The 25,808-nt window shown below is 43.7% G+C and overlaps 1 protein-coding gene across 1 annotated transcript in view; it reads right to left on the bottom strand.

Moving 5' to 3' along the window:
- DNAH7 (dynein axonemal heavy chain 7) overlaps positions 1-25,808 on the bottom strand; it is a 226,187-nt gene that overhangs the window by 189,009 nt on the left and 11,370 nt on the right. The window contains exons 3-8 of the mRNA XM_090045212.1: positions 24,977-25,085; positions 23,366-23,519; positions 20,161-20,254; positions 6,741-6,921; positions 6,291-6,363; positions 2,940-3,065 (exon numbers count right to left, since the gene is read on the bottom strand). Of these exons, the coding sequence (XP_089901338.1) occupies positions 2,940-3,065; positions 6,291-6,363; positions 6,741-6,921; positions 20,161-20,254; positions 23,366-23,519; positions 24,977-25,085 (737 nt within the window). The remainder of the gene's footprint in view (positions 1-2,939; positions 3,066-6,290; positions 6,364-6,740; positions 6,922-20,160; positions 20,255-23,365; positions 23,520-24,976; positions 25,086-25,808) is intronic.

Raw genomic sequence — 25,808 nt, 5'->3', positions numbered from 1 at the left:
AAACACCTTGAAATGCTATCACTTACAAGAAGCTTCCAAGATCACAAGACAAGGACATATATATTCCAACAATCATTATCCATATGGGACATTCTTAAAGCAAAACAATAATTTCAGGATCCAGCCATAAAGTTTTGAAATTCTGAAATGCTTTTTGCTAGAATGCAATAGACAAAGTACTTTAAGTAAAGAATACTTGACAGAAAAATTTCATTGGCGCTTGATTAGTTCCTACATTTCAAAAAAACTGTCCTGAATTAAATTCATCAGTTGCACTATCTTTGAAACAAAGTGAAGTACACTTTACTTAAAAAGAATCTTACTAAAATAACCAGCATTTCCAATTATCACAATATCACAGCTGTCAGGTAATTTTCTACCCTCAGAAGCCAACAGAGGTTGGACACAATTTATATATGTCCCTATTAACCATATCTGTAAACTTAGAGAACAAGCCTAAATAGGACAAAAACAAATTTTTAATGACTGTTTCCTTCTCTTTCTTGTAGAAGTAAAATCTTTTAAGAGCAAATATTTAGATTATAGGCGTGTCCAGATGAGCCCACATGTGCCTCTTGCCGTGTCTCAAAGCATTTTGAGATGAAGCAAGAGGCACACTGGGAAGAAATAACATTCCCACACTGCATATTTGCAGCAGGGGCTCAAAATTTGATACTTGAATATCCAGGTATCAAAATAAAACACAGGGAGAAAAAGCGGGACAGGCCATGGTCCAGGATGATGCCCTGAGGCAAGTGGAGGCTTCGGTCCTCCAAAGAAACACTCCGGTAGCCAGCCAGAGCATCTTTATGGATGCCCCTTGCATGCTGCCTGCCCACGCAGGGTAAAAATAGTGGTGCAGGCTGCAGGGACCTGAACCCGGGCTCTGTTCCAGGTAAGTAGGAAGTGGACGGAACTGGAGAGTGAGGGGGGGGGGGGCTGTGAGGATGTGGGGGACCATGGGGGGCATCTCAGGGGGGGTGGGTCCCCTGCCTGCCCCCCGCAGGACTCACATGCCCCACCCTGCATGGCCCCAGCCCCCCCACATGGCCCACAGCTCACTGGCAGCAGCAAAGGCTATCAGGATGCTCAGGACCTGATACAGTCCCGCTCTCCACATGGCAGCGTGGCTTGGCCCCAGTCACCTGGCACACAGTGTTGCCTCTGTCACACTGCATAGATGTGGCCCAACTCAGCGCAGCACAGAGCTGTGCACCTTCAGGCAGCTCTGGGCCATTTGGGCTGCCACCCAGGGCCCTGTGCTGCTCACAGGGACCACTTGCTGTGCTGGGCTGGGTCCTGGATTCACAGCCCCACGCACTATTGGATCAGGCCACATCTGTGCAACATGACAGAGGTAGCACTGAGTGCCAGATGGCTGGGATGAAGCTGCACTGCACTGCATTGTGCTGCCCTGCACCGTGTGGGGGAGGGGGGCAGGCTGTACCAGATCCTGAGTGCCCTGATGGCCGCCGCTGCTGCAGGTGAGCTGTAGGCTATGCGGGGGCAGGGGCGGGGGCTGGGGCTGGGGCTGTGCTGGGGGGCTCTTGTCCCTGCAAGGGGAGGCCTGTGTGCCCTGCAGAAGGCCTCTGGGCCCTGTGGGGGGGGGGACAGTAGCCAGTGCAGGGGAGCATGCAGACCCTGTTGGGGGCCTGTGAGCCCTGCAGAGGGGCTGTAGCCCCTGGGAGGGGTATGTGGGCCTAGCATGGGGGTTTTGGCTCCTGTTGGGGGGGCTGTGGCCCCTGTGGGAGGGGCAGTCCATGTGTTTTGTGGGGAGGCTGCAACCTGTGGGATGAAGTGGACCTACTCTACCTCAGCAGCCCCTCCATATGGCCCCCCCACACCCACAGTCCTCCCGCAATCCACACACAAGCCCCACACCTTCAAGCCACCCCCATGAACCCATCACCCACATACTCGGTGATGTGGGTTGGGAGTGAAGGGACTGGGACATGGGGCAGGCTAAGAGTGAGGGGCAAGGGCAGGGGCAGGGCAGTGGCATACCAGTGCTGCTCAGCACTGCACATTCTAGTGAGCAAAGCAGGTAGGGACAGTTCTGACTTTTGTATGACAAAATATGCAAAAGTAAATACCAAAGTGAACAGATACTTAGAATTTATTTCATTATGATGATGGAGGCACTGGTAGGCTTCCAAATTGCTCTAAACTTGTAAATATGTCAATAAAACACTGCCCAACTGATCTCTCTCTATATAATGGCATTTCATTTTAATAGCGAAAGAACACAATTTTGGGTGTTTTTATGACAGAATTTGGGTTTCTGGAGCCACTGAGTGCTGGAATCAATTTGTCTAATTCACCATTTTTCTGTAGTTTGAATGGCTTCATCTTGGAAAAGACATCTGTCTTCAATTACTAATGTGACTCAAAGGGGTATCAGTGAGTGATATGACATATAATATTTTGTGTTCAACATAACTGTGTGACTGCTGTGCTTGCCTGTTTTTCTTAAAGCCTCCTAAGACACTTCTCCAACAGTTGAACTCAATCAATATACCAAACAGATATGGAAAAATATGAATTCCTTTGTTTCACAGCTTAGCAGTAAACACTGTGAAAAGCCTTAAAGACAACCTTCTGAGGTGACTGTGTAACCATTAGCAGCAGAAGAGTCCTGCATTAAAAAAATGCCAAGGTGGCCATCAACCTGAAGTTAAGAAGTCCTGTGGCCAGCTGTATCAGTTGAGCCAGCATTCACTTGCAAAAATCCTCAAGTCAGCATGGCGGGCTTGAAAACCTAAGCTGACTCTACATAATTATCTTTTACATGGATACTGAAATCACTGCACATTATCGGAATATCGGAATATGTGTCTCTATCACCAAACACAAATACTTTGTACAGTAAACATCAAGTATGTTTTGTACCTTTCCACTCATAATAGATTGGTGACCTACAGTGTCTAAATAACACTTACTTAAAAGATGTCTCCCATAAGTCCAGAACAGCCAACATTGTAGGGTTCATTGCATGCAAATTTTCCTTTATATAACTGCAGGCTGACAAGAATGACTTATGCCAAGGCTTTGGCAGTATTTTTATTCTAAAAAAAAAAAACAGTTAAAAAAAACCTGTTATGCTAAGAATCAAAATGTATGTACCATGTATGCACATTTCTTTAATGGTAATAATCCTGTTGCATCATAGTAAGGTTTCAAATTCAGGAGATAAAACCAATTTCTTCTTGTACTACTCAGAAATTTACAGTCTTGTTGTTGGATATTTGGGAGTGTATAAATATTAAATACTGAGACAGGATATTCTGTCATGTCTTAAGAAGAAATCTGAAATTTATTCATGGTCCTGTAAGCAGATTTGTTTCTGTTTAAACCCACTACTTTATAGCCTGCCTTCTGCATGAACAGAAACGTTGTCCTCCCCCTTCTTCATGGCAACCTTTTTAATATCTGAAAACTTCTACCAAGCCTCCCTTACTCTTAATCTCCTTTTCACTAAACCCAAGGCTCTTGCTACACATTACATACATTATGAAATTAACTGGTTAATAGAACAATGCATTTAGACTGGTCACATATGCAATGCAATTATCGCACAATAAAAATGACTATCTACTATAAAAAGAGCCAACCAACTATAAAGTTAGTGCTTGAAAATGTGTAACAACTCTATAGCTGGTTTCTATCCAGTTTTAATTTGGACTTGTAGCAGGGCCCCACCAGGATACCTAGAAAAGTTAGGGAACCTCCATCCCTGGAAATTTTCAAGAGCAGGCTGGACAGACACTTGGCAGGAATGGTTTAGTCAGGGATGATCCTACCCTGAGCAGGGGACTGGACTAGATAACCTTGTATGGTCCCTTCCAGCTGTACTTTCCTATGATCCTACACTTAATTATCCTCCATGTTAGATGCACTTTCATGCTAGACAACATGGAATCCTGTAGCCCAGACCACAGGACATGCCCTTTGCTCAACCACTGGAACAGAAGATAACACTAAGTCTTCCCCTCTCAGTATTACTCTACTACTTAATAGGGAAGAAGAGTTAATACAAGAAGAACAATGTCTGTGTCTTTTGGGTCAGCCTTCACTGAAAATGTGCAAACCATGATTAGAGAGTTAACACAAATTAGCATTAGTGATCAGAGAAAGAACTTAGGCTAGAACACATTAGGAACAGGTTACACACTACTTGGGTAAGTTAGATGTTCCCAAATTAGCTGGCCTAATGAAAATTTCACCTTACATTACTTAGGAGGTTGGATGAACCAATGTCAAAGCTGTTAGCAATCTTAGAAAATTCTTTGATGATGCGTTAAGGTACCAGAATACGGAAAAGGACAAACTTAGTGCCTATTTATAAAAAGAGGAAAGGAGACCATAAGACTACAGAATAGAAAAAAAACAATCTTTTGCTAAGCACCTAAAAACAACAAGCTGATAATGTAAAGTTAATATGGATTTGTCAAGGACAAGTCGTGTCAAAGTAACTCAAATTAATTCTATGACAGAGCAGAAGTCTTTGTTGAGAGGGGAGAGTATCTTTTTATTTTATTTAAGGCTTTTGAGACAGTTTCATCTGGTATTTTTATAAGCAAACTAAAGGAATATAGCTAGGTACAACATGGGCTTGAAAACCATGCTGAAGGAGTATGTACCATATTTACTTGATTCTAAGAGGAGGTTCTTCTCCCATTCAACATGAAGAAAAGGAAACCTCATCTTACAATCAAGTACAACCAAGTAACAACTAAAAATGTAGTACCAGCAGCCAGCACTGGTTTCTGTACTGCTCCCTCCCTAGCTCCCTGATGATTCCCTCACCACTCTCTGGCTCTGCAACAGGTCCTGTGATACTCCCAGGCTTCGATTCCTCATCACTCTTTGGCTCAGCATGGAGCCAGGGAACAGGACATGACCCAGCAGAGAGTCAGTGAGCAGTACAGGATCTAGCATGGATTCCCTTGCCACTCTCGTCCCATGCTGGGTCCTGCCTTGTTCCCTGGTTCCCTGCTAAGCAGTAAGGCAATCATTCGGGAGCCAGGGTCAGCAGGACCCAGTACGGAGCCAGAAAGCAGCAAGCGAACCAGCAAGGAGGTACGAGGCAGCACAGCATGTGGCAGTGGAGGGGGAGGGGGAGGGGGAGTGGGGTGCAAGTGACTGGGGTGGCAGACAGCAGGGGTGGCCATGGGGGCAGGCAAGCGGAGGGGAAGGCACCAGTGGAGAGAGGAAAGTGGGGGAGGGTGTCATTTTAAATTCAGTCATCTTAACTTTGGTTTGGATAGACTGCTTTCTCACTCTCAAACTGGAAAGATACATCAAGTGGAGTTCTACAGGGGGTCTATCATGGTCTCATACTAGTCAATATTTCCATTAATGACCTGGATGATGAAGGCCCCTTACAGATGTTTCCTTTCAGGCTAGAATTTATTGTCAGTTTACTGCTCGACTACCAAAAAATACAAGCCGCCACAAGGCAGCCAAACTGTATCCATTTCTTTAAAATCCCATAAGGGCTGAAACCACATTGTGGACTAGTCAAAGTCTTTATGCGGGTCTGTACCAGGCATAGCAGATTTCTGCTGATGACATTGATTTTCATGTTCTAATGACTCTTAGCAGCAAGTCTACATTAAAAAAAATATATTATGTATGCATATAAGCCATTGCTGTATACAAAAAGTATGTCTACACTATAATTGCAACTCATATACATATATCCAAGCTAGCTAGTATAAAGCTAGCGGTATAATTCTGGACGTATGAAATCAGGACAGACTATAAAACCTGCTCAAGAAACTAAATAAACACTTGGACAGCTAACAAACATAACTGAATTATTCTGACAGAAAAGCACATATCTTATTTGTGCTGTTATGTTTTGTATTCTTGACATAGTACTTATTAAGCAGACCCTTCACTGTTATATAATCACTCAGCTTTTCTAAAATCAGTGGAGTACGTGGATTAAAATCAGTGGAGTAATGCTAATTTACATTAGATGATGATCTGACTCATTATCACTTATTTTCAAATTCTGTGGGGCTTAGTCCAAGATTTACAAATCATTTACGATGTTAAATACTGCAAGAGGTTTGTTCTCAACTAACCATATATTTTGCAATCTCTCTAATAATGTTGCGTTGTATAAATTTACACAATAAATAACCTAATATTATTTCCTTTTTGTGTTTCATAGGTTGCTCCAATTAAGATGGATTGCTTTGGTCTAAGAAGTATTCCCTACATAGAGTATTCACCCTATTACTCCCTAGAGTCAGTGTTCAGGAAGAAATATGTTTTCTTACTCTGCACGATGAGATGGAAGCTCTGGCTTCGTGTCTTCATCTTTTTCCCTGGGATCTCTTAAAACAAAGTCAACTAAAAGAAAGTATATTACAAAAAAGAACAAAAAAACCACATAAATAACCTGAGTAAAGAGGAAAAAAACACTAAAAACAGGGCCAAATAATGCAACCCATTGAAGAGAATGACTGTATTTAGTACGAAGTAACTTGATTTGTGATTTACCAAATAAAATCATTTTTATGGAAAATCTTGAAGAGAGTGTAAGCTCTGAATAGTTTAAAATTTCTCTATTAGAAGGTAAAAGCAAATGCTGAAACCATAAATATTTCTTATTAAAAATACCTAAACACATCTAAAAATTCCATTTATTATAATGACAGCATCCCAAAATGAATACTTGTTTGTATCAATAAAGCTGGAGATAGAAAGTCCAGATATCACCAATTTACCTATGGCTTTCTTTACACTGAGAAGATAGTCTTCTTTCATTTCATCAGACAATAAATTAATACTTTTGCTAAGTACTTTCAGATGCCGTGGGACTAAATCCAAAATATGCTTCAGCCAAGAGTCATCCATTGGGGCCACGTGTTCTGTATCAATTCCATGATGAATGTAATAGTAGTATTTCTGCACAATAATGACAAAATAAATTGGCTGAGTTTAGTCTGATAAGAACAGGATAAAGATGGTCATCTCTTCTGTGGTCTTTGATAGATATATGCATTTTCTGAGCAAAGATACTTTTCATGAGCAGTAAGAATTTGTTATACTGTAAACACTATAATTCAATTTTAGGTTTCAGCTGGCCTTAATACAATCTAAAAAATAAATCAAAATGAATTATAAGTTATAAAGATGATATAATTGCATCATACTAAAATATAATGCAACAAATTCACCTTGTATTTACCATTGACTATAAGCAGTATGTTCTAGTTTTCTAATCCAGTGTGGCCAACCTATGGCATGCACGCCATGGGCAGGCTCTGTGTGGCCCGAGTCAGGTAGGGGAGGGGGCAGGGAGCAGAAAGCAGAGCAGCAAATTGGACAGGGGAATGGCACCATAGAAGCAATCAGCGAGAGCATGAGGCTTAATTTGTGGCATGCCTGAGGTTGATGATTCTAGTGAATAGTGATCCTAGTTCATCAGAATGTGACAGTGACTGCTTGAATACAACACAAATGCAGGTGGTTATGCAAAATTATTATTTTGCAGGTGCACCTAAGGCCCTGACACATGTTCATTTTAAAGCATGATGGGATGTAATCCACATTCCCAACAATCACACCTCCTGCCATATCATACATGCATGGTAGGACATCTGATTTTGGGTTTGGGGATTAGATTCCAATCACAATTTACTTGCTAGTACAGGCAGAGCCTGGAATCATGATCCTAGGCTCCCCCTGCACCAGCAAGTTGAAACTTAGATGCCCACAATCAGCTGATTGTCAGTTGGGGCCAGGGACCAAAAGGGCCCCCATCCAATTCTTGGCCCCAGCTGACAACCAGCTGATTGTCAAAACCCCAGCTGGGAGGTGTACACGGTTTTTACAAGTTGGTGTATGGAGACTCCAAAATCGGACTTCTGTATCCAGAACCTGTACAACCATATATGCTGCATAACTGGGCAACATACAAATTTTTTACCCATCCCCAGCACCTGGGATCCTGAGATCAGGCTGCTGCAACCCAATCCCAGGGTCCCCAGGGCCTATAAAATCCATGTGCTACCCAACTGGACAGCACACAGGGTTTTTACTCATCCCTAGGCATGGGAACCCTGAGATCAGGCTGTGGATTAATTAGTTTGTATTATTAAGACTTCTAAATTGTATTAGTGCACCCTAGTAGTGCTTTTATACTACATTTTTATATGAAAGTGAAGCATATAAGCATTTCTTTGATGCACCCAATTTTCAGTACATTTTCATGGATTTGTAGATGCTAGGGTCAGAAGGAACCTCAACAGATCATGGAGTCCGACCCACTGCCTAGCCAGGAAAGAGTGCTGGGGTCAAATGACACCAGCCAGATGTCTATCCTATTTTTCTTTTCTTTTTCTTGGAACACCAAGGCAGACAATAAGCTGGTCAGCAGTAAGGCGAAGCACTGTAAAATTCACAGGCATCCACACTAACGCTAAAATTAAAAATCCAATTTTTAATATAAGACTTTTACCAGCCCTCACCTTTCATATGTTCTATAGCCTGTGAATTACAATTTTGTATGTCAAAAGTTATACTCTTATGGAATAGCCTAAGAGTTAATTTTTTAATATTTTTCAAATGCAACAAACTATTTAGGCTGCTGAGAGATGCTGGACAAAATTATGGCTATGGAGTGGCTGAAGTAAGAAGAACTAAATACCAGTGATGGTGGAACAAAGGAAATAGAGCCAGGTACTCAGCTCCACTGCCCTGGGAGTCAAATCTCATAAATCCCAAGAGAAAATAAACCTGAATTTCTAGGGGTCAGAAATGACAAGCTTCAACATGTTCCACATTACTTGCAGAAAATCCTTGTAGTAAATATAAAAGAATGAGAATTGTGAAAGGTTTCAAGGAGCATAGTAGGCTGGAAGTAGATGGGAGAAACAGTAAGCAACCAATACAAAGCATACTCTTCCAGCAAACTCAGGATGACCAACAGTGGCAGCAGAATTTCAGGAAGACAAGTTGCCTCAGAACTGTAGCAGCACAGTACCACGGGCAAGCCTCCATCAGCACGGTGAAGACAGCTGTCATCACCTGGAAATTAACTACACCCAAATATTAACCAGTGCTATACATAGAGTCACCATATGGGACAATGTGAAATCTGGGATGCTGATCCCCCCAGGAATACCAGTGGTACAGGCAGGGGCAGGGGCACACCACTACTAGTATTACCATTCAGGCAGCTAAGGAGTCAATGGCCCCTTAATGACCATTATTCTTTACTTCTCAGGTATTAACAATCCCCCTTTTAAGGGTCATTCAGCTAACCAACCTAACCTATTAAGGCAATTCTGGTCTCTGCTAGGGATTCCTCTTCCCCAGCTCTTGCCTGGGACACTTGGTTTACTTTTCACGGGATGGCCAGGACCAGCCTTCAAAATCCAGGACTGTCCTGGTCAGTCCGGGAAGTAAGATCACCCTATCTATAAATATCAGGGCTGTTGCTATCAAGTTGTGGACTGCTATGAAGAAGCTGCTGATGCCCCAGATTATGAAGTACAACAATCCACTGGAGGAAGACATTGATGGATTTGATGGTAAGGGCTTCCAAATTGTACAAGAGCCATCAATGGGACCCACATGCCTATTCTTTCCCACCATACCAACCTCAGCTTGCATCAGCAGAAATGAGTATTATTCCACGTTACCTCAATACCTGTTGTACCTACATGAGAGAGTGTCCAATATTAATGTAGGGTGGTCTGGAAAGATACCTGATTTCAATATCTTTAGACATGCAGACCAGTTTATTTTTTTAGTGAAAAAAAATCTGTGCTTCCAAAACTGTTGTGGACATAAATGGTGTCATGGCTCCCACCATCATTATAGGAGATCCAGGTTACCCACTGCTTCCATGGCCTATGAAGCCTTTTGCCACACTTGGACAAGAGAAAGAATCTGCTTAACAACACCTTGAGCAGATGCAGAATGAATGGAGTGCATATTTGGAGAGCACAAAGATTGTGGTACCTAATAATAAGGCCAGAGGCTGCTAAGCATTTTCTACTTTAAGTGTTATCTATTTGCTGTATTTTGCCATTCTGAGCACAAGGCTGAAGAATAGAGACTTTTGGAGCATTATGAAGAACCAAAGAGTTTGCCTATCCAAACTGTAGCAAGGCCATAATCAGGGATATAATGTGCTCCTACTTCAAAGCTAGGAGCTAAAACAATTGACATGAACTTTTATTGTTTTGTTATGCTTTCTGAAATGATTTTTATGAAAAGGCATTTTATTATGTGCCTAGCATATGCAGTTTTATGAAACTGTATTGATCCTTTGTCAATAGTAGCTTTTATTGAAGAAATGCTGAAAATAATAAAAACTTTTTATCAAATGCTACACTACATGGAACATAAATCACAACAAAAACACCACAAATCATGTCTGAAAGTAAGTGTGCAAACATGTTTATACTGTTTTGGTCACTGATGCATGTAAACATAGGATTTTTGCCTGTTTTCTTCTCAGCAGTGTGTATCCTGAGCTAGGAACGTCACTCATAACTGTGGAATCCATGGTGGGGTTGCATTATTCTTGTTTTAAGTATGGGAAGTCAGAAGGAAAATACATTTTGCTCCTTCAAGCATATATTGTTTCCTGTATGCTACAGGAAACAGTTAGGTAGGGATTGTGATGGTGACAGTGGAAACATTATACCAAATTTTATCCAGCAGGAAAGTCTAATTCTACAAAATGTGAGGAACCATATCTGTATATCTCCATCTTAGCCATGTCTCCTGTCCCCTTGTCTCTCCATAAGAAAGAAGGCAGGGTAGATTTCATATTATGGACTTAGGGAGATCAGAGATCTATAGCACAAGGTTTTGTGAGCTTGAGCTCACTGCAACAGATGCTATGGAAGGACATGCACAGAGCAGCATACTAAACAGAGAGTGTGATCTGAATACAAAAGACAGGGAAGAGAGGGAGGGAGGAGACCACTCTTTCTCCACTCCTCCTCGGATACAGAAACAAGGCCTCCAAAAATTCCTCTAGCCCAAGATTTTGTCTTGACCAAGATTTTTTAACCATTCTTAAGTGACTAGTGCTCCTGTCTCTGGAGAAAAGACAGACAAAAACAGAACTAAAAATTATTGTATTAAATTCCACTCTCCAAGAAAACAATGAAAAAAGGTTGCCTTTTCTCCAGTTCTGGATAGCATTTACCAGGTTCAGGGGTGGGCAATTATTTGGGCCTGGGGGCCACATAGGAAGTTTTGATGAGTTGTCACGGGCCAGGTCAGCACCCTTGCCTGCCACAACAAGTCATAAAAACTCCCTGTGTGGGATGGGGCTGCAGGCGAGCAGGGAGTGGTGTTCAGAAGCAAAATGGGTGGGCAAGGCCAGGATCACAGGGCAGGGTCGTAAGGCAGCTGTGTGAGGGTGTGGGGTGTGTGGAGGAGTATGTACATGTGTGGGGGGGGCTGCCTTGGGGTTAGGTCCCAGGAGCAAGCTGAGAATAAAAGGAGGGAGAGGGCAGCAGGTGTATGCAGCAGAGCTCACCCAGGCAGTGTAGTCCACTGCTGTCCCCACAGTGCTCCCCATGGGATCAAGCCCTGCCTGGGGCAACCTGCGCCACACTCCAGCCCACACCCACTGACCTGGCCTTAGCCAGTACACACAGCTTCCACTAGGGCTGCTCCCAGTGTGGTTATTGTTCAGTTCCTATCACCTCCAGCAGCAGCTCGTCCACCTGCTCTGTCTCTCTGGGCTGAGTGGAAGCTTTAGCCAGGCAGCTTCTGCCCCAATGCATGGGTCTCTGACTCCAGCTCCTGGCTGCCGTCCACCCACTCAGCTGCCCATGCCAGGTAGGTGGAATAGGTGGAAGGCACCTGGGAGCTGGATTCAGAGCCCCATACACTGGGACGGGAGCTGCCTGGATGTAGCTTCCTTCCAGCCCGGAGCAGTACAGCAGGAGGAGAAGCTGCCACAGGAGGTGAAGGGAACCAAGCAGCAGAAGCAGCCCCACCAAAAGTTGTACATGGTGGCCGGGGCTGGGTGCAGGCTGGAGTACAGTGCATGCTGCTGCAGGCAGGGATTGGCCCCATGTGGAGTGCTGCAGGGGCAGGCCAGATCCAATCAGTTGGTGGGCCAAATCCAACCTGCAGGCCGTATTTTGCCTACCCCTGAGTTAGTCTTTTCCCAGAAATGATAGGCTTCCCCTATGTATAGGTCCCTGTACCAATCCTAGTATGTATGAGTGTTGCAGGGTACTGAAGTGCCCTGCGCCTAGGAAAAGGTACAGGTGCCAGTTGCTGGAGCAACCGCAGTTCAGTCAGCTGACCAGAAGGTGGCAGGGCCTGGCCTATATAAACAACCTAGGCTGAGGCCAAGCAGGTAGTTCCCCACTAACATCCAAGGGAGAAGGAGTTCTGCTAGAGTAGGCAGCCTAGAGAAGCTTGATGGCCTGAACAGCTTTGGTTTGAGGACTGGGTGGAGAAAGCCCTGGTAAGGGTTTGATTGATGTTTTAGCCAGGAGGCTTAGTCCTGAGTTGAAGCTGATGGGCTCACGTTAATGCTTTTGGTTGTTTGTTGTTACACCGGAGGACCGGGTGAGGTTAACAGGGGTTGGAGGAGGCCTCACAGGAGCTCCACAGTGGTGTGGGGACCCTGGTGCCAGAAAGGGCACAGCATTTAAGGGTGCACTGACCCCAGCCCTGAGAAGGGGCACAGTGCATTGGGGCCAGGTAAGGTCAAGGCTGCCTGAGCCCCACAGGAGTGATAGACCCAAGAAGGGGATTTAGGGGCCAGGTATGGCTACAGCCACCTGAGCCCCAAGTGCAGAGACAGGCCCTAGGGCAGGCAAGAAGCCCCAGGGAGGGCGCACAGGCAAGAAGCCCCAGGGAGGGGATTTGGGGTCAGGCACGGCTACGATCACCTGAGCCCTGATTGTGAGGCAGGGCCCCAATGCAGGCGGGATCGTGGGAGAGAGCCCCGGTGGGCGCGGCCGCAAAAGAGGCCAGAGAACGTCCGCAGGGAACGCGGGCATCTGTGAGAAGAGAGAGACCAGGGGGCGCTTGTGAGGGTGCAGGCTAAACAGCCACGAGAGAGGCCAGGGGAAGACGAGCCCAGGGAACCAGCGAGGGTGCGGGTAACTGAGACGAGCCCAGAGGGCGTCCGTGAGGACGCGGGCTATAGCAAGATAAGCAAGGAGCCGCCGTGAGGGCGCAGTAAGGGGTTGACTAGACAATGTCCGGGACATCTGCAAGGCTTGAGGCATGGTATCAGGGGTGGGAAGAGCCATGCGTAGCCCTGAAGGCTTTAGGGCATGGAGTCAGCTAAGACAGGGCACAGACTGGGATACATCAGGGGTACCATGTTCAAGGGGTTGAAAAGGCAGCCTCCCATAACACTAATGACATCAAAGACATGGCGGGAGAGAACGAGGTTGCACTGACACCAACTTGGCACGGTAGGGTGTGCTAGGAGAGATCACGGCCACTCCTAGATCCCCGCCCCATGACAATGAGGTGTGTAGGACAGTGAACGGTCATAGCACATCTACAAGCTGTCCTTAGGTTGAAGGATATTACCAAAGCAAAAATTAAGAGACAGACAAGGCTCCTGTTGAAAATGTCAATGAGCAAATCAACGATATTCACCAGAACCATTCTTCCAGAGCTGCATGCTGAATTGGAAGAGCAACACTATCAATATAGGCAGGCTTGGAATGGTTGTACTGTCCTGCAGTGCTTGTGCCAAAATAGAACATCATTATTGCCTTATGAGCTTTTATAACACACAAAATAACGGTACAAAATGCACTGAAATGTAAATAGGCTTCTGAAATAAGTGTTCTGAACCAAAGAGGTTAACAATACTAAAAGTCTACATAAAACTAGATCACCGACTTACAATATCCATGCATTTTAAATGTCTCACTTTGGGAAATGCACCTCATAAAATGCTAAGGTAGCTAAAGACTCAGGGCATTGCTCAACTTGTGAAGCAATTCTTTATTGTAACTCAATAATCATAACTGCATTGCATTGTTGTTTGGGGTTTGTTATTTTTTAACCCCATCACCTGCTTGAGTGAGACTAAGAAGGGCTGAGTATAGAAAACTGATCACATGAAAGGGAGAGAAAACTGTTTTTATGTGGGGAGTGGGGGGGTGTGAATGAACAATTAGCAAATTACATTCTAAGGTCGCTGACAGACATTAAAAAGAAGGTGAAATGGGATCTGATGCATGACTTCAATAATCACGACTCCTGTCATGCCACACATGCATAGCAGGAGGTATGACTGTGGGATCAAGCATCGGATCCCATTACACTATATTGCTGATGCAGGGGTAATCCGGGAGTGTGATACTGGTCTCCCCCCTCACTGGCAATCTTCAATCCTGTGGCTGGGACCCCCATCACCTGTCAGGGCTCCCAGCCATGGGAGTATACAGTGTGCACCCAGCAGCTGGGAGTTCTGAACACTGCTGGGCTCCAACCCATAGGAGCACATGGTATACCTCCAACTGCTGGGAGCTCCAGTCCCTACCAGGGCTTCCAGCCATGGGAGCAAAGGGCAGCTGCAAGCTCCACCAGTGTTCAGAGTTCCCATCCATGTGGGGATGGGGCACCCTACACTCCCACAGCTGAAAGCTCAGTCAGCTGATCGGGGCTCCCTGTCTCACTGTTCTCCTCTAGCTGCACCTCAGTCAGCCAACCCATGTTCCCAGCCTCCAGAGCACACTCCCATGTGACTGTGTGTCCACACATTCAATTAAAGGCGTGACAAGAACCAGACACGTATTTTGCATAATAACTTTGTCACTTATTCCTGGTTTTCTCATGCCATTGAATGAAAATGTGGTCAGTTCACTACTTAAGAGGTGATTAACCAGTTAATCACATCTTATGTGTAATAGGTGTCAGGGACCTAACAATTCAGCTACCATTTGGAGTGTAAAAAGTAAAGAGCACAGCAATGAACCAGGTGAGAGTGGCAACATTAAAAAGGTAAGAAAAGGAGGATGGTTGGTGACTGTAAGATATGAAAATTTCAACAACAAAAAACTACTTCAGAAAAAGTGTAAAATGTAACAAATCTATGGTGCAGGTGCCACTTTGAACATGGAGTGAGGCATAAAGGTGACAAAAGCTTACCAGGCTCATAAAGGTTCTATTCACATCTGTCCAAAAGGGCAACAAGCACTCAGGTCCCAGAACAAATGTGACAGAAAAATAAATTAAACAAAAAAACCCTACACAATGGGCACATCTACACATGCATTTACTCCAGCCTAAATTTACACTTATGTAAACTAATCTGGCATAAGCCCTTTTGGGCAAGCATCTACACAGGTGCTGACAAGGGAGAAAATTTCCACCCAGTTTCCTGCAGCCCTGCAATGGGCCCCTGCAGCTACCAGGGGGAGCTCTATGCTCTGCTGCAGCTGCCAACACCCAGCAGCCGTCTTCAAATGCTAGCCCCACTCTCTGCTTTCTGGCACTATGGCTGCTCCAGCCCCTGACCCGGACAGCAACAACCAGTGCCCCGCATCCCTGCTGGCTGCCACACAGGCCCTGATGGGCCGCTGCACCAACTAGCACCTAGCCCATGGCTGTCTCACCAGCCCGGCTCCCCAGTGTGCAAAAATCACCTGCCTGGCTGCTGACCAGAGCCACCGCTGCTACTGCATGACTGCCAGTGGCAGAGATGCCAATGATGGACTACTCTGCCGGGGCCACCATTGTTCTCCTGGGCCTGCAGTCATGCCACCTCTAGGCCCACAGGGCCAGCCAGCACTGGTGGCAGCACATTATACAGCACATCTTGAATGAGAAGACATAGCTGGACAGCTTCCGCGTGACCTGGGCCACCTTCTGGGACCTGCTCCAGCAGCTCCAGCCCCACCTGGAGCAGCAGTACCCCAGCATGCACCCAGTCCTCCCTGAAAACACCTGGCTACCCATTGCTTGCTGAAGCTGGCCACGACAGCAGGCTCTAGTACATAGGACACCTGTTCAGCATGGGAAAAACCACCACTGGGGAGGCCCCTGAAGGCATGCGGGGCTATCCAGGATGTGCTGGGGGACACAATGCTCCACATCCATGACCCCCTGGCAGTGGTAGCAAGATTCCATGCACTGGGATTCCTCCAGTATATCAGGGCCCTGGACAAGACCCACATCCCCATCACCTGCCAGCCCCATGGAGTCCACCCCTACTACAGCCACAGAGGATTTCACTCTATGGTTCATCCCGGACCACTGCAGCACATTCACCTACAAAAGCACCCACGACACCTGTGTGTTTTGCAACCCTAGCTTGGCAGGATTCGTGCAGAGTGGGCACTTTGTGTCGGGGTGCTGGACTGGCAGGTGGGCGCCATTATGGTCTTGTCCCTTCTCATCGGAGACCCTGCCTACCTTCTCCTGCCCTGGCAGATGTGGCCCAACACCAACCACCTGGACCCCCACCAGGCCCATTTGAACCAGTGCCTGAGCCAGACCCACATCCTGGTAGAGGATGCCTTTGGCTGCCTCAAGGGCTACTGGCCTCCCTCATTGCCCACCTCAAGGTCACCAAGGACAACCACCCCTGAGTCATTATCACAGACTCTGTGCTACATAACATCTGTGAGGCCCAGGAGGAAAGGGGAGCTGTTCTGCGAGGCCTGGATGGAGAAGGTGTGGTGTGCAGAGGATGCCTGGAGGCAGGAGCACCACCTGCAGCGGCAGTGACAGCAGTGGGCCCTGGTGGGAGGGCTATGTGGCAGGGCACAGGCCAGGGGTACCTGGCACCTAGAGGCAGCAGAGGACCTCCTCCCAGGCACAGGCAGGGGCCTGCTGCGGGGCAGCGGGCAGCTGCCAGGGTATATGCAGGGTTCAGGCCAGGGGCTGGGCAGCGGGTGGCATGAATGTGACTGCCAGGGCCAGAATGGTGTCCAGCACATAATGGTCATCATCCATGGCCTGCACTGCCCAACCCAGTTTGACATTCTGCTCCCACAACACTTGGAGCTGCTCATGCTCCAGGGCCAGGAGCTCAGCCCAAAACTCCTAGTTAGCCTGTTCCTGCACATTCTCGTAGGTGACATCCTCACCTGCCAAACCCACGTGTGGGCTTGCCCTGTGGGGCACGCTGGGCTGACACTTGGCCAAGGCCCCCCACCAGGGAGGAGTTAGCACTGCTGGCAGCTGGCTGCATCTCATGTCTGGCTCTAGGGCTGTGTATCTGGCAAGGCAGGCACTGGCCAGGGCTCCCCAAGCTGTTGGTAGAAACTATAGCCAGGAAGCTGGCTGGGATGAGGTGCTGCATGCCCAAGGGTCTCTCCTCCAGTGAGAGGGCAGGGACTTGGGCAGCCCACCTGTGCTGGTGTCTACTGCACAGCTGTGGCCTGCGTCCCAAAGTGCCAGGATGGCTGTCAGTTGTCGCATAAAGGGGATGGACTTATGGGCACACCTGAACTGACGATTGTGGTCAATCATAGTAACCAACTACCCGGAAGGCCTTGACTTTTATGCGGCACTGCTGTGCTGGCTGGTTGTGCCCTCGTTCCCACTTCCAGCTTGACGGGGCCTCATAAATGTGGGTATTGGAGCACCTGCCCCACTCAAACTGTCGCAGCACTTCTCCCTCACCCCACAGCACCACAAGGCTGCCAGTCTTCTCCTGACTCCAGTTGAGGCCCTGGGTGGAAGGCACAGGCATGGGTAGGAGGAGGATGCCATGCTGGGACCCATGCCAGCTCTCTGGGCCCCCACATGGCGGTCCCTGTGATTCTGGCCCTGGGCAGCTGACTGAAGCACCCAGTGCAAGGGTATAGAAAGGGACTGGCAGCCACACAGCAAAGGCAACGCTCCATAGCCCCTTCAGGTGCAAGGCAAGCTGCTGGGGTTTGCTGCAGGCAGATGACACTGGCCCTGCTGCCCAGAAGCTGCGTGTAGGTGGCCCTGAGGGGCTGACAGGCTTGGCTAGAAGCTGAAGCAGCCTGCAGCTCCCTTCAGCACCCAACTGGCCCTGATGGCACTGCCCTGGCAATCGCGCAGCAATGCAGTGCCAAGCAGCAGTGCTGGGGTGCTGACAGGCAGGCGGGCAGGCACAGGTAGCCTGTGGCCTGCCCAGGCTCCCTGGTGAGTGTGCCACAGGGCTCAAAATGTCTGCAGGCTTTGATAACCTGCAGACAGGGACTGCCATAGAGGCAGCCCAGCCCAGAGCCAGGAGAGGCTCCTAGCCTGCAGTGGCTGGGCAGACCCAGGAGCAAACTTGCTCCCAGGTCGCGTCTACGTGTGCATTACTACACATTAACTAATCCTGCTTAAATTTCTTACTTGCATTTGCAAATCTGCAAGTAGAAAATTTAAGCAGGATTAAGGGTTTTTACTGTGCAGTAAGTGCAGACACATGTAGACACGCACACTTACTTCACAGTAAACTACATTAATGTGCAGTGCCACATTTTGTGTAGCCGTGCCCAGTTGTGTTGTAGGACAGCATGTTCAGCTTCTGGAAAAAATCCTCTCCCAAGCACTATTTATGCTGCATGTTCATCTGGATGTCTTCCTTGGGGTCCACCTTTGGCTCTTGCATGGGATCGTGGTTTTCAGAAAAAAAATTTCTTCAGTGGTGTCCTGTCAGAGTGGTGGTGTCCTGTCAGAATGGAGTTCTGCAGTCTCTTGGATGCCTTAAAAGCTGCCCACAAAGTTTAGTGTTTCGTGGTAGCCTCCTTGGCAAAAACTTCTCCTCTGGTCCAACTGCCAATAGCAGGTATAAATACCAGGAACACTGCTGGAAATTCTGTTGATTCCCTTGGTTTTTTTTATAATTCTGCCAATGTTTCTTTCATTTGTTGTGGTATTGGAATTTGCCTTAAGAGTGACCCCTCTCCATAATCAGCTCTGTCAGATATTCATAATTCTTGCCATTCCAGAGGCTGCTGCTAAACATTTTTTTGAGATCTTTCAAAGATCTTTCAAATTCATCACCTCTTCACTGGTCCATGAGAATCCATAAGACTGTAATGCTAACAAGGGTATGTGAGCAGTACATCTGTCTGGTAAATCTGGCACATTTGGTTAGGTTAGGCATTTAAACAGGGAGGCAACATCCAGTCAATGTAACCTCAAGCAATTGAGGGCAAACAGGTAAACAAACAGAGCAATCCAGATGCGAAATAAATGTAAGACAGCAGTGGGAGGTTTCCCAGTTGCAGGAAAGTACATTTGAAATACATACAGGACAACAAACCATTTGAACCTGTTCCTGGGTGAACATCACAAAATTAGCTCATTCCACTTCAAAAGTCGATTATCCAGTTTAAAATAATTGGCCGGAGAAAATATAGAAAAAAACGTGTTGCAAAGCATTTTAATCTGTAATAAATATTAATGCATTGATTATCAGTTGGAGTACTGGGAGATCCTTTTAAGGGTGCCACAGGGTGAGAGGAGGTAAGGGCTCACTTCTCCCCCCACTTTCATACTTGCACAGACCCTGTGCAAGGCACTAAGCACTGTAATAAATCAGAGTTTTTTAAAAGGGATGCCACTAAATTCAGAAATAATATGGAAGGATCAAAAAAGGTTGAAAACTACTGGATTAATGAGAAACCCCCCTGTAGCCAAATAAGACTCCATAACAGAGTCCTCTTATTGCATTCTGTTCCTGCTAAGAGGAGAAATATTTTCAGAGGAAAGAATACATTGCTTGGTCTAAGCAGATGCTAAAACATGCATACAGCCCACACACCTTTCTTTCCTCCATGGCAACTCTCAATCATTCCTCTCACCGATGTTATTCAATGAACCTAAAAACAGTCTCTGCTCAATTTTCTAGAAGGGATAAGGACAGAGACAGACAGGAACGCTAATTTCTTCAGTATAATACTACCTGCAAGTCTTCTTTTGTACATACATGTTATCAACAAAAAATAATTTAGACAATTAAAAACAAAAGAAAATTACAAAACAGAATTGACTTAGATTGAGATAATTTGTTACCTAAATTTTTAAAAATTAATCTAAATTCTCAATAACAAAACTTCTTTACAGTATATCAAATAAAACTAATATCTCAAGGAAATTAAAGTGCCTACTACCATAATAATTCAGAACATCAATAACCTCATCACAAGTTAAGAGAAACATAAAAGCAATCATTTATAGTAATATTATATGAAAGGTGTAGTGTTTAATTACCAATATGTCTTTTTCTATTGGTGAAGAAAAATCTGCTTTTGGAGGCTGAGTTTCATCTAGGGAAGTAGGCTGCTCCATAGTAAAGCTTTGCTGCCTGACAAAACAAAGATGATATTATGTGCGCTGTGCCCTGTGCTCCTTAGATAAATCACACATATCTGAGAACTACCAACCAAGCAAAAGAAAGATTGCCACCTTTGGAATCGTAAGCATGAAAAATTATATTGAAATCCTAATATTTTTCCAGACAAAATGTTATTCACAAACATCTTTTCTTTAAGGGTTTACAGGCTTGATCCTTAATTCTACACTCTCTAAATGCAATCTAATTTTAAATTTAAATTTTAAACAGGAAATACTTTTGGAATATCAGTTATGTATCTTTCCACAATCAAGTCAGTAAGAACTACTAAAATTAATACAAACTACAGGATCTGCCATGATATGTTAAAACTTGTCTTATTGTAAGCGTTAGATATATATACATTAACCACTTTTTCTAATTCAGTTCATGACAATTAATTTATGACATCATTAAAACAAAAAAGCTTGAGAAGAAATACATTCTTTATTAACCAATAATGCCAAACTACCAATATACAAAATCTTTGTTATGACAATTAAAACATTCTAGTCAAGTATTCATTACAGTTACACTGCCAGCTCTTCTGATGCTAAATCACAGTATTAGATTCCACCCTTCTGTTCAGTTGAATTTATCAACATTTCCAAAGAAGTCTTCAGGCTGCTAATCTCCTTAGCAGAAGATACACACAATGCAGACTATATGGGCTTCTACAGATATGCAGGGAGCCAGCTCCAATACGCTGGAAATCCAGTGCGTCAAAACAGACTTCAATGAGTCTGCTGGAGCACGAAAATCCAGCAGCCTCCCTTGTCATGTGTATCAGCATCCCCAAGCTGAAAAATAGCAGCAAGGTGCTTTGAACTAAAGTTTGTTTGATGAACTTTAGTTCAAACTGCCCTGCCATTTTTCAGCACAGGGGACGCTGATACACATGACGCTCAGACGTTTTTAATTAGCATGGCTTGCTAATTAAAGCACTTCCCTGTGCCTCTTGGAGCACATATGAAAATGCCCTGTGCTTCCAGAAGAGGCACTACATATTTTCTCCTATATAACACACCCTTGTATATAATATGCACTTTATTTCTGAAAGACAGAAGGAAGGGGAAAAGATTTTTTTACAGAATTATAGGTTCAGGGAGACATATATCTTACTTAGTCTATAAAGAAGTATATCTACCATGCTTTCTGATTGACTTCAGATTACCATGGCTAACTACGTCTCCCTGCAGAGAGCAGGGACAGAACCTAATCTTCAGTTGACTCACCCTTCCTTTTCCTGCTTTACTAAAACCCCACCTGCGGCTGAAGACTGGGCTCTTTGGGTGCACCTATGATTTTGAAAAAAGCTAAAGAGTTGTGAAATAGGAAAAAAGACCAGGAGTGCAAGCAGACAGCAAAATTGCTCTAAGAAAGGTTAATTTAATTAGTGGAAAGTCAAGACAATTAAAAAGTAGAGGATGTTATTAACACCTCCAGAGTGGTAAGCCAATGAGCCAATAAGACTCCCACAGCAGCCTGAACTGTAATGACAGAGGTGCTGCACTATGGAGCAGGAATCAAAGCAGGGTACTTCTTTTCTGGGCAGAAAGTCAACTTTCCCACTTAATACATGCACCCCAATTGTGATTGGCAAAAGAGTGTGTTATATGCAAGAAAATATGGTATAATTTTATACAAAGTTTACAATGGATGTTAAACAAAAGGATTTCTAAAAACACAGGACTTCAATTTTTAAAGATTTAAGATGTCCGAGACTGTGAAAGAATGAGAATATTTTTAAAGGTCAATAATAATACTTAAATAATTCAATAGTTAGAATACCTGGGAAAATCATTTATCCTTTTTTATTATATAATAAACCAACATAAATGCAACTAAATTTCATTTAAAGACATATGTGACACAACACATTTTTAAAATTTCAAGATTCATTGATTAGCACTAACTGCCATATATAGTTTTCAAATGCCTTGTAGGCATCACTGCTTGCTGTATTATAAAACAACAAGTTAGTATGAAATAGTCTCATTGTAGTTTAATAGTGCAAGGTGCATGATTCCATCTTTTTGTGTAAGTTATAAAAGTAAAGTGGATATAATTTTATAATGCTTTTAACAATAAGATGCATCAGGACATCATTTATGGACAATTTTTATTGCACTTCAAGAACTTTCAAAAAGGAGAGGGGAAACACTAAATTTTAGGTATATTTACTAAACACTTCTCAAATGAGAACAGCCTAAATCCATTATAAATCCCTTACTGAGTTTGACTCGAGATCTTTAAGGTATGGATCATCTGATCAATTCCAGCTGCCAAATCTATTTTTAATTCAAGATCTAATACCTGCTCTTTTGTGCTTCCAAAGCAAACCATCCCAAGACATAACTCTTCCAGGAGGGAAAGTGTTTTTCCATCCTCCATCACAAGCAATCTAATCCTACACACACTCACCATCATACCACATGAATCACTCTGATGTACGTTTAACAGAAAAACAAACAATTCTTTAATTCAAAAAAATTAGAGAGAGGAGTCTACTCAAAATAAAATAAATGACAAAACGAATGAATAAATATATCAATAAAATAGTAAGAGAGGATAGGAAAGCACAGCAGACTGAAGGATAGAGGTTAAAGTGTGAGATACAGTCGCATACAAACAGAGCCTCCAGTTCTCATGAAGTCATTTATTGTAAGGCACAAAGGCTAAGACATTGTCTATTTTGCAGTACTCAACAGGGGGTACAAAACAGAAGGTCAACAGCCTTCACTACTAAAAAGATCATGTGTTCTACTTAATGTCATATGTAAAAGTTTGTCATTCTTTCCAAGTAGTTTTCTAAACAGTCAAAATAAATGCAACTGAATCCCAATCCTTGTGGTTCCACAGTTTATTCCATAGCTGGTCAATTTTGCTGAAACTACTACGAGTGATGAAAAGAGTATTTTACCTGCTAGGTCTCTTGAGTTACTGATATATTTTGCATTCATATACATAGCTTACTATTGACTGGCAATCTTAAAACCTTTTTTTAAGCTAACATTTTTTAGAAGTTTCAGTTCACCTTAGAAAAAGGAAAAAGAACATGTATACAAAAAGAAGACAACTCACATTATGATATTAACAAGAGCACTTCTAAAATTTTCACGAGCCTTTTTTGGACAATAGCTGTCCTGCACTTTACAAGCTGATGTTCCAGCAATTGGTTCGCCAACTTCAGAGTCCTGTATTTTGCGTCTCTTATTCTTTTTTTCCAAATATTCTCCTTATATGAAACACAAATGGAAGTTGCATATTATGAATCCAAGCTCACAAAGTAATAAATACACTTCAGTTGTCAAAGCCCTCACCTCTAATTTATTCCAATTAAGATCTCTCACCATAGTTCAAGGATCAGTCATTTGCAGAAAAAGTGAATAAAGCATTAAAAATGAATACAAATATGAATCCATAAAAAATTATACCAGCCTATTCAATGAAAATAAAAAAATAAAATATTACAATTTCATAAACAGATGTCATTGTTTTTGTCAATTCTTTGCTAGTGTCAATAGTTCTTAAAGATATTTGTTAAGTGCTAAAGTAAACCTGAATGCTAACCAAATTTCTTTTATAAAGATTTTTGAGTAAAATCGTGTCTAATGAAGTCAATAGACGCTTTGGGATTGAGTTTACCTGGGCCAAGATTCACCCCTTCCCCCACCAAATGTATTTCCTTGATCACTGTACTGGTTTTCACATACTACACCTCCCTCCCCAGCAAACCCCTCCCCCAAAAACCCAAACAAAAAACCCCCTAACTCTTCCTCTTTGAAGTCAAGGAGATCTTTGTCATTTGCTTCAATAACAGAACCAGTTCTGTAGTTTACTAATAAATTAGAAACATTGCTATAGTACTATATTTCCTTGTATATAACATGCACTAGAATAATATACACCTTGTTTCTAAAAGACATAATGAAGGGGAAAAAATCTTTCTTTGGAGTAAGTAACTGAGTACCAGCAACTAGGTAGGAAGCCAAGCCCACTGACTGTTTTGCTCCCTATGGATCACTGCAGATTTTACTTTTGGTTTCACCTGGAGTAGCAGAAACTGTGCTTACCATTTCTCACATGTAATGCACACTCCAATGTCCAGCAGCTGTTTTTTGGGAAAAAACCATGTGTTGTATATGTGAGGAAATATGGCATGTTATACAATGTAAATCATTAAAAAAACCCACAGATTGATGTTAAAAGGAAAATGTATATGAATTATTTTTATGTAAAAGAAATAAAACTTAATGAATAAGCAGTAAAATGATGATTTTTTAATGTTACAGGATGGTAAAAGCAAGCCTAACTTTTGGAAACATTTACACCATAATGTAAACTTTGTGCCAGACCTCAATCTAATATTTTATGTGAAGAACCAAAAATATCGAAGTAATGAGCAACACTTAATACTATATTTTTTATCCAAGATGATAAAGATGTTTGACAAATATTTGTAAGTTTACCTGCACCATAATGCTACAAGGTAAATTAAGCATTATTGTTCTCATTATACACACAAGAAAATTGAGGTACAGAAAGGTTATAAGATTGCCTGGGACCATATTGGGAGATTTTGGCAGTCTAGCAATAAAATCCTAGTCTCACAATCCTCTATTCTTGTATTACCTCAGTTTCACACTTTCCCCCCTGAAGTCTCCTTTATTAAATGTTGAGTGTTAACCTTACCAGGTGGAAACTCATTTTTGACAGTAAATTCATCAGGTCCATCATCTTTCTGTTCTTTTCTCAAGTGGAATAAAGGAGCAGCTTCCTGCCATTGTGGCTTAGTGCTTATCTGAAATGAGTATTTTATTCTTTAGCTTTATAACATACCAAGGCACACCAGTCTAAAAGCTTTAAGTGTCTCACACACATACACAAGAAGTAATCACAGAATCATAGGGTTGTGGAAGGGGACCTCCAGGGTCACAGAGTATGCCCAAATCGTCCCTGTCAAATGCTTATCCAGCCTCGTCTTGAAAACCTCCAATGAAGGGAATTCCATAACTTCCCTGGACAACTTACTACACTGCCTTGATGATCTGCAAGCAAGGAAGTTTCTCCTCATATTGAATCTAAACCTAGTTTACTGCAATGTAAAGTACTTACTTCATGTCCTGCCCCCCTGCCACAAAAGGGAACAAATGTTCAAATATCAGAAGATTGCTATTATGCCCCCCGCCATCTCCTTGTCTTTAAGCTAAACAATCCTAGTCTGCTCAGCCTTTTCTCATACAGCTTGCCTTCCAACTCTTTTCTCATTTTGTCATCTGCCTCTAGAACCCAATTTCTCCACATCCTCCTTATAATACGGAGCATGCACAAAAAAATCTTTCACATACTAAAAATAACTTGTGACATTTTATGCTTATAAATTACTATTAATTTGTGTAAGTTGTATATACCTACCACAAACCCAAGACATCTGTGATATTAAAGAAATATGAAAGCAACACTACAGCTAAGTAAAATAGGTAAAACATGATGAAGTCATTTTCACCAAAAGGAATCTATGACT

Source organism: Crocodylus siamensis, chromosome 4 (genome assembly GCF_052110815.1).
Source record: "Crocodylus siamensis isolate JL-2025a chromosome 4, ASM5211081v1, whole genome shotgun sequence".
Lineage (NCBI taxonomy): Eukaryota > Metazoa > Chordata > Crocodylia > Crocodylidae > Crocodylus > Crocodylus siamensis.
Note: the sequence above shows the minus strand (reverse complement) of the source record. Positions and strands in the feature narration are given on the sequence as shown.